The following is a 10,000-nucleotide window of genomic DNA, read 5'->3' as shown; positions in this document are numbered from 1 at the left end:
TACTCTGTCATCACAATTATCATTTTATTCTTTTTAGATCTGCCTCAATTTCAAGAACAGAAAAAGATCTGAAATGCACGGGTAATAAATCATAAATACAAAACATCACATGTAAAAATAATCTTTCTTGTTCAGAGTCAGAATCACACCTACAGACATATATGAAAGGTAGCTGTAATTTTATAATAAAATATAAATACCACAATAGCACAACTTGGAAAATCTGGGATATTCCCCATGATAAAAAAGATTGAGGTAATAAGTAATACTATTATTTAGACTTTTTTTTTTTCAATTGTCATTCATCTTTCTAGTAGCTTAGAAATTGAGTACTATTCTGTTGCATTGTTTCCTATGAAACAATTGTACAGACTTTGACAATAAAATGGATTAGAAAGTTTCTTCCTACTGATCAATTTGGAAATTATGAATGGATTTAATCCTTTTTTTTCTATATGCTGCAGTTTGTATACAGTATATACACTAAATAAAATCCTTTTTAGCTCAAGCAACATTTTCTATCATCTTTACCTTCTTTTCAGTGGAATCATTCAATTATATCCCATTACCATTCGCATCACTAAAAGTAGTCATATCAAGTTTGTAATAAATGAAACTATTTGTATAACTAAATCTAGACAAAGTTTGATCTTCAACTAATCTTGGTATACAGGAAATATACAACAGTATTTTCAATGCTTTGAAATTTGCAAGTTATGTCACACTTCTCTGAAACTATTTCTCTCATTGTATTACTAAATTGTAGAAAAGATTTAATTGCATGAATTTGATACTTATAAATACGAGTCCCTCATGTAGATGAGTGATACATGCATCCTTTCAGATGCTTCTTATTAAAGAAATTAATAACAAACAAACCTCCATCAATTTGATTAAAGTAAATAAAACTTCACATCTAATTAAAACATATTCCAACCAAATGGAATTTGTTATTGTAAACTTCTGCATCGTTGACTACTCTTCACTTACTAATTGTAAACTGATTTCTTTATATAAAGTAATAGATCTTATATAGTTTACATGCAGTCTACAAAAATGTCTTGTATAAAAAGGTCTTATGCATTGGTTTATTATTTCTAGATTATTCAAAACTGATTTCTACTAACCATTCCAGAATTTACGGATATGATTACTCAGCTATAGTCAGTAATCTTTTATTCAGACCAGCATTCACAAAATTCAAACCTTCCACTATGAAATTAATAAAAATGAACCATTCTTTAATCACCAAATCACAGACCACACTAAAACTTCCTGACACCATTTCATTCTCATGAAACACAAATTGCATGACTCAATAAAAGAAAACTATGATGATGGAGAAGGTAGCTATAGATGCTCCCTCAACCACAGTCAGTCACTTCATGCTCCTCCTTTGGCAAAATGCAATCTCTGATCTCATCTTTAAGTTTTCATGCATGACGAGCTAACATCACACTGCTTGGGAAAAAAAGATCCTATAAAAACAAGAGCTTCACAGCTACATCACCATCGACTGAGTATCCTGCCTTGAAGGATAGCAAGACAACACGGTAACGAAACAAGGAAAAGGAACAAAAAGGCTAAAAACAGGAAAGGACATGGCTAAACAAGAAAATCCCTATGACGCGCATAACCAGACTCGGACCAAAAGGCATCCTAAACTCTCGTGCAGTAGTGAGGTTTGTTTGAGCTGGAGTGTAACTCTCTGCGACAAACACTGACATCAGCCAGAGAGACAAGTCAGGATACCTCAATCCAGTGGTCATTCCAGATACTCTAGGGCAAAACTTACTACATACTGTACTATGGTATGGTAACAACACAGACATATGATGTGGTCAAACTATGGTTAAAGAAAAAGCAACAGGAACTAAGGGGGAATGATAATTTTTTGTAACTAAAGAGAAAGAGAAGGATAAATGGATATCAAACGTGAGAAAGTAACACCAACACAAATAAACACAGGGTGTGGATTTCAAAACGGAAAAATTAATGTGTTCTTTTAACCATAAAAAGACACGGGATTCTTAAAGACATATCTTCCAAAAATGAAATTCTTAAAAAAAAAAATCTAAAACTCACTGAGATCTTAATTTTTTTTCTTAAGGATGTAAAGATAATAAACAGTATGATACAGATGTTTTTTTTCTAAATTGATGACCTTTTAACAATAAGATTCATAAGCCACACTGGTTATTTGGCTGTGTTTTCGGAAAGGTATTGTTAAATCGCAAAAAGTGAATAATGCAGCTATTAATGCAGCTATGAGTGACAATTTGAAAAACCTGAGTTATGATTATTTCTTTTATATACATTATGTTCACCATTAATAAAAAAGAATAATGGTCTGTTTTCTCCCAACAGTCATTTTAAAATATATACAAAGTCTTGAACTAGATTTGGGAAGATACATCCTTATAAAGTAAAGAAAAAGAAGAAGCAAATAACAGATCAAAAGGTAGAAATAAAAACAGAATAATAAAATAAATAAAAATAAGGATAAAATAGGGGGGGACTGATACTACTGTTAACTTAAACTTGTTTGACAGAAGAATACAGGAACAAGAGGAGAGGACAAATTGCACCACACGTTCTGATGCTAACTTACTCTTCTAAACTCTGCAATCTGCGGGTATTGGTAAAGGTTTGGTAAGAAAATATTCCCCTGTGTCTTACATGGGTATGGTGGCTCCTTTTAGGCTATCATAAAGGTAATTTTGACATATTCAAAAGAATTAAATAAAAGAAATCTGTATACTATGTACATTCTGGAAGAGACATTAATTGTATGACTTAATTGTGATATTGTTATATAAGCTTTAAAAAGAGCCATGTACAATAATTTCTTTTGTCATTGGTCATCTTATATCTATTAAGAAGGAAACTATCATTAACCCCTTTGGGATCATCTTAATATTAATAAAAAAAAAAAAAAAAAAAAAATACATCTCACAAGTTTAGCCTTTTACATGTATTTTTTTGAATTTTGTGATACTTAAAAAAACATTTATTAATCATCCACATATAAAAGATAATTTTTAACATTCAAGGTTCCAGGTTTTTAATAATTTTCTTATCCACAGAGAACATACAGTATAGAAAAGGCCACTAAAATCTGGAATTAATCTGCATGATTCCAAACAATGTGTCTTTGAAGTAATAAAGTGCAAAAAAAATTGCCAAATGACAGTTCCTTCTGGCCATCATGTAGCATTATCTGTCCCATAGGGGTTAATCTGAGAGATAACTTTTTAAGCTAAAATTGTATTGATGACTTCGAGCAAGATCTATTTTACCAATGTCATATCATAAGAAAAGGTCTATATATATGATATCTTTTGTTTAGGTTGCTAAACAGTGCCTGGAGCAAGTAGTTGATGTCAAAAAACATTGCACCAAAAAAATAAAAAAATAAAAAAATTGATCTTAATTAATTGAACAAAAAAGTAAAAAAAAAAATATAAAAAATAAATAGCAAGACATATAACTGTGTGAAAAAAAAAATTGCATAGTTCTTTTCTGAAAGATACAAGAACATAGGCTTCCTCCCATAGAAAAATAACAATCTGAAGACACAATCATGTATAATAAATGTAAAAGTCAATATCCTATTAACCTAACCAGCCCCATCAACACGAGCTCATATCATAAGCCCGCATGTTCAATAATGTGTAACAACAGTCGAGGTGAACTGTAAGATAGATCTACAGATCAATAAAGTTGAAAAATATAAAAAAATAATCAGGAGAAGTTAGAAAATATCATTGATAAATAATGGAAGTTGGAAAATATAGTCTTTTTCAAGTCTATAGGAAAGAAGAGATGCTAGTAAGTACAAACTGCAGAAAAAAAAATCTGACTACATATATATTAGCACATTAGTATTGCATTTCATTTAAATCTCATCTAAAGAAGGTGATTTATTCAAATGTGAAGAAAACCATTCCTTTGAGAGTGAGTGGAAATATAGAAGAAATGTAACATTTAGGCAATATGTAAAGTCCTCTACATGAGGCTACCATATGGAATCATAGCAAGTCTTATCAACTATTTGAAAATTGTATCATATGACTGATAAATCTATAGAAAAAATGAGTTTGCTTAAAATTTGGCTTTCTAGAAAAAAGAAAGAAAATAAAGAAAAATCTAAAATAAAAAAGTTAACATTCCCAAAATGATACAGAAAAAGTTAGGAAGAGAATATCATAATTAGAAAAAAAAAATATATATAAAATATTCAAAAATAAAAATTTAAAAGACAGACTGAGGCCATAAGATAATAACATAAACAAAAAAGAGAAAAATCAAAATCTTCACTTACAGTGAAATACTATCTATGGCAAAATGTGCTCTGACATCTGCATCCATCAAATCACATCAAAATCATCTCTAAATTTACTTACATGATAATGGCAGCTTCGAGTAGGTGGCAAGCATTTCATATTAGGATATACTTACTGTTCGGACAGTTATTCTATTGATTTATTATTCATCTTTTTATTTTTTTCTTAATATTTATATTTTCTCTGGGATCATGAAGTGATTCTTTCTCTATGTATGCATGTGCTGTACTTAATATTATGGGAAGTCAATAATCTTTGGCTGTAAAAGCTATGCATACTTTACTCATATTTTAAAAATGCTGCTAAATAGGTTTTTTAAAACTTGATAAATTCATACCATGATTTTGTATATTTTTTCTGATATTATTAGTACAATCAGTCTATTTTTTTTGCCTTCCTTATGGACATAATTTTTTTTCCTATTTTTTTTTTTTGGTTAATATAATTTTTGCGGCAGAATAATAGAGTGTGCTGCGTGAAATAAATAATAAAAAAGCTATGTGCAGTCATACCTCGAAAAAGTGCTTGAATCTATAATACAAAATGAAAAAAAATTAAAAAGACTACTTTGTTCAAAGATCAAAATTGACTGAGATCTTAAAAATTCATCCATAACGGAAAGAGAAGTATTAAAAAAAATGTAGAATTGAGTAATAGCTGCTTCCTCACCCTTGTTATAAAGTATGTATTTAATAAATAATAATATAATAGCATTACTCTCTTGCTAGTATGGTAATCCAATTATTGAACTGAAAAATGATTTTTTTTTACTGCAATACAGCTATTCTAGTAACAATCAGTAATTTTGGTAAGGTGCCATTGTTATTTTTCTTTAGTTATGAAACTTTTATGTGCATTTAAATATCATCTTTTTAAACTGAATAACCCACAAAAGCCAGTTGAGTTGCAATAAATAGCTAAAATAATGAAAGATAAGAAAATATTATACAAAACTTCAGCACAATAAAGTGTTCAAAACATCCCATTAAAAAATGCATTACCTGCATAAGCTTCTTTACAACATCTCTGCCTAAAATGTGATCAAACACAGCTTGAAGAAACTGGTCGCCCATAATTGTGAGCTTGAGTTTGTCGCGATGCCAGATCAACACTCGAGAGTCTTCTATGGCTGTTGCAGAGACCTGATGGAATAAATTGGGTCAATATATTGTAACAAAAAGGAGTAGTTTTGGTTGGAAACGACTCTTATATTACGGAGAGGAAGGGAGAATGATTGAGTGGTGGAAACAACTCCTATATTATGGAGAGGAAGGGAGAATGATTGAGTGGTAGAAGGAATAGAAAAATCATGGTGAATAAGTTTACATCATCTGTAATCTATCAAGTATACTTTATACTTAATTGTTACATTTGAATAAGTAGCTAATCTTCAAAACTAGTAGTAACTTGTTTGTCTTGTTAAGTGTTAATTTTTTACTGATTCAACTAAAAAATCAAAGACATTTTGTAGCTGTATATTACTGTTTATTTATGTAGCATACTTACCTTTATGAAAATAGAATTTCATATACTGAAATAGAATTATGATTTCTTTTAGAGTAAAATGGTGAACCTAAAAGTGATGAGAAACAGACAGAAGTATATGTCAAATAAAGAAATAGTTAGAAATAGAAATAGACTGATTCTTGGTCATGATAAATAGAGAGACAGATTTATAAGCACAGAGAGAGACAGATTTATAAGCACAGAAAAATATAGGTAGACAAATGGCTAGAACATACATACAGCCATTGAAATAAAAGCTGTGTCAATCAAGCAAAAATAACCCTTCACTCAAATCTCATCTCATCATTTTCATATCCCTTCATCAATTCACAAAAAAAAGGATACATAAAAAAATACTTATCCATCTTTAGAGGCAACCTACCTGGAAGAACTCATCTGTTGAGACGCCGAACCACTCTGGAGAGTCGAGGAACTGGTGTTGAGACACAATGTGGAGCGCTCTCCCATTTTGGCTTATCACCAGTCTATATAGTTTGGAAGTAAGGAAGTGGGATTAATTTCGAGTTTATTTTTTATCTTTACAGGATATATGTACAGGGATTCTGCATATCAGCTATTCATTATCTTAGAAGAGTATGTGAGAAAGATGATAGAATGCAGTAACGCATTCAATATAGAGGGAGGGAGGTAAAATTTGTATTTAGAAGGGTATCTTTCATAAATTACTTAACTAACCAGATATTAAGTCAGTTGGATATATCTTAAATGTTATCATTACACTTTTCCATATATATTTTATTGTCTTTGCTCACGAAAGTAACTTAATAAAACTTCCCTCTTAATAAACTTTGTCCTTCTCTCTCTATCCCTCACCATCAACAATAAAGGGTTTTTCCCATTAACACCATCTTCTCACCTTCCATCCTTCCTCGTTAGCAGGTCCCTTCTCTCCACAGTATTTATACCAGAACACCTTCTCATTACCACCTTCCTCATTTCTCTACCTGTCTCCCCATTCCCATTACCATCAACTCCTCACCTTAACCCTACCTCATTATCTGGTTCTACTGTTACCTATTCTACTTTGTATTCATGTCAGAATACCCAATCAATACTACCTGTCTTCCTAATAATAATAATAATAATGATGATAAAAAAAATAATGATCATGATAAAAAAATAGTAATAATAATGATGATGATAAAAAAAAATAATGATACCTATATTTCCCCATTCTCATTCCCATTACCATCATCTCTCCGCTCTCCTTAAATTTCTCAACCTTCCTCTTATTTCTTCTTCTTCTTCTCCTCTTCAAAACCACTCCATCAAGAGGTCCTCCCAATCCCTTCCTCCACTCACTCATCCATATTTCAAAATTCCACTCATATCTACCTCCTCTCTCTACCTTCCATCTCTTCATTCACATAACCCCACTACCATCAGGGGCCCACTCCCTGTCCTTAAGTTCACATCCAGTGTCCTTAAGTTCACATCTAGTGTCCTTAAGTTCACCACCAGTGTCCTTAAGTTCACATCCAGTGTCCGTAAGTTCACATCTAGTGTCCTTAAGTTCACCACCAGTGTCCTTAAGTTCACATCCAGTGTCCTTAAGTTCACCATCCTCCCTCCCTGTCCCAAAGTTCACATCCAGCGTCCTTAAGTTCACATCTAGTGTCCTTAAGTTCACATCCAGTGTCCTTAAGTTCACATCCAGTGTCCTTAAGTTCACGTCCAGCGTCCTAAAGTTCACATTCAGTGTCCTTAAGTTCACCTTTCTCCCTCCCTGTCCCAAAGTTCACCACTAGTGTCCTTAAGTTCATATCCAGTGTCCTTAAGTTCGCATCCTCCCTCACCTTTCCCAAAGTTCACATCCAGTATCCTTGCGTTTACATCCAGTATCCTTAAGTTCGCCATCCTCCCTCCCTGTCCCAAAGTTCACCACCAGTGTCCTTAACTTCACATCCAGTATCCTTAAGTTCGCCATCCTCCCTCACCTTTCCCGCACCCCGACGTCCTCCTCTATCACCCTACCCCATCAACAGGTCCTCCCGATCCCCTGCCCCACTCCCGTATTCACAGACGAGGACCCACCTGCCGGAGAGCACGAGGGAGAGGGAATCCACTCGCGTTATCTTCTCCTGCGCGTAAATCTCTTGAAACTTGACATAGCGGATGAGCTTCATGCAATTGATGACTCTCTTGAACTGGTGGCGAGACACCTTCAGCGGCTGGAACAGGCTTCTGTACACCTGCAGGAGAAGAGGGTTGAGGTTAGTGTCTGAGGTCGGTTTTGGGGGGAAGGGGAGGGGGGAGGGGGAGGGGGGAGGGGACATTAAGGGAGAGGTGTGGGGATTTCTGTTGGGGGGGGAGGGGGGGATTAAGGGAGAGGTGTGGGGATTTCTGGGTGGTCTCTGTGGATGGTGGGTTGTTTTTGGGCTTGTCTCTTGATATACTTGGAAGTATTGTTTTGTTTTGTTTTGTTTTGTGTGTGTGTGTGTATGTGTGTATGTGCGTGTGTGAAATTTACAATGCATACATGAGCATTCTTAATAATTTGCTTATCAAACTATCTATCTATTTATCCGCATGTACGGACTCACACAACACAACACACACACACACACACACACAGCTGAGGCTTCGAGGGCAACAGCTGTATCTCCTTCCCAGGCCTGGCAGCTCGAGTAACGTTCAAATTTCCTTTATGATGACCAGTTCAACTCTTTATATCCGATCGTCTGCCTCGAACAATTTTTAATATCACGGATTCTTTTTTTTTTTTAATTATTTCTTCGTGACGACAATGAGTGAGAATGATAATTGTGATGTTGGAAATGGTGAAGAGAGAGCAATAGAAGTATTAATGATAATCATCATCATTCTAATACTCATAATAATAATAATAATGCTAATGATTATGATGATGATAATGGTGATAATGATGGTGATCATAATGGTGATGGTGATGATGATGATGATAATTACGGTGATGATGATAATAGTGATGATGATGATGGGGATGATGATAATAGTGATGCTGCTGCTGCTGATAGTGATGATGATGCTGATGATAATGATGATTATGAGTCACAACCCCATTAATGGCATAACCATAAAGAAACAGTTCACGTAATATCAATTAATCTTGAAAAAATAAAATTGTAACATAAACTTCCATATACTAAGAACAAGCGTAAGGTTTGATAGAGTAAGTTACGTCTATGTACATCAAGCTCGGTTCCTTTGTTCTCGAAACTGCTGGAATCTAATCCTTCGCAAAGCCTTGGCGCTTCTCACAACTTGTTTCTGAGGCTTAACTTTCCTTATATACTATTCGCACCTTCCCTCTCGCCCTTGGGGTCAGTTGCCGACGAGTGTTTATTTAGGGATGGCAGTTTTAGGAGGCTGTTCGCGTTTTTGCTTTTGTCTCACACACGCACATACATACATACACACACACACACATACACACACACACGCACACACATACATACACACACACACACAATATATATATATATATATATATCAACTTCGAAAGACTCGCTGGATCAAAGAACACGTGTTTTACGCCCACGAACGACAGTCCTCTTTCCATCACTTCTATTCTAACAAGCAAGCAAAAAAAAAAAAAAAAAAAAAAAAAAAAAAAAAAAAAAAAAAAAAAAAACACATTACCGTTTTCACTCCCATCACACTCTGTCACCATCACTCTAACATCACTAATGCCTTTATCATTCTCAGCACTACACTCTGTCACTATCACTCCAGGACCGTTATCATCACATCGACCATTATGACTCTCATCGCTATGACTCATCGCTATGTAATCTCTATCATCACCACTGCCTTCACTTCATCTCATCATCACACTGCACCACCATCCCTCTACGAACCACTATCATAGCCACTGCCTTCATCACATTTCATCACCACACTCCATCAACACTCCTCTAACATGGCCACTGCCTTCATCACATCTCACCACCACTCTCCAACACCATCCCTCTACCGCCGTCTGGTAGATCAGTGGTAGCGTGTCGACTTCACCTCCCCGTGGTCGGCAGATCGAGTCCCGTCCAAACTCGTGAGTATCTACTGTCACCTGGCGGATACTGACGTAGCTGGGCACTGCGTTGGGTAAGGACCAAGCTCAGATCGAGTCAACACTCGTTGGCACATTC

The 10,000-nt window shown here is 34.5% G+C and overlaps 1 protein-coding gene across 5 annotated transcripts in view; it reads right to left on the bottom strand.

The window, feature by feature from the left end:
* LOC122247193 (uncharacterized) overlaps positions 1–10,000 on the bottom strand; it is a gene marked incomplete at its 5' end in the record, with an annotated part of 205,326 nt that overhangs the window by 17,492 nt on the left and 177,834 nt on the right. For 4 of the 5 annotated variants that reach the window (XM_086533821.1, XM_086533824.1, XM_043006222.2 and 1 more), the window contains 3 exon segments: positions 5,348–5,488; positions 6,235–6,337; positions 7,908–8,065. In XM_086533821.1, coding sequence (XP_086389947.1) covers positions 5,348–5,488; positions 6,235–6,337; positions 7,908–8,065 — 402 coding nt within the window. 5 annotated transcript variants of the gene reach the window in all.

This window comes from Penaeus japonicus, unplaced genomic scaffold, assembly GCF_977035675.1.
Source record: "Penaeus japonicus unplaced genomic scaffold, GWHDUDI00000001_assembly GWHDUDI00000003, whole genome shotgun sequence".
NCBI classification, from domain to species: Eukaryota; Metazoa; Arthropoda; class Malacostraca; order Decapoda; family Penaeidae; genus Penaeus; species Penaeus japonicus.
The sequence above is the reverse complement of the archived record's forward strand: the minus strand, read 5'-3'. Positions and strand labels throughout refer to the sequence as shown.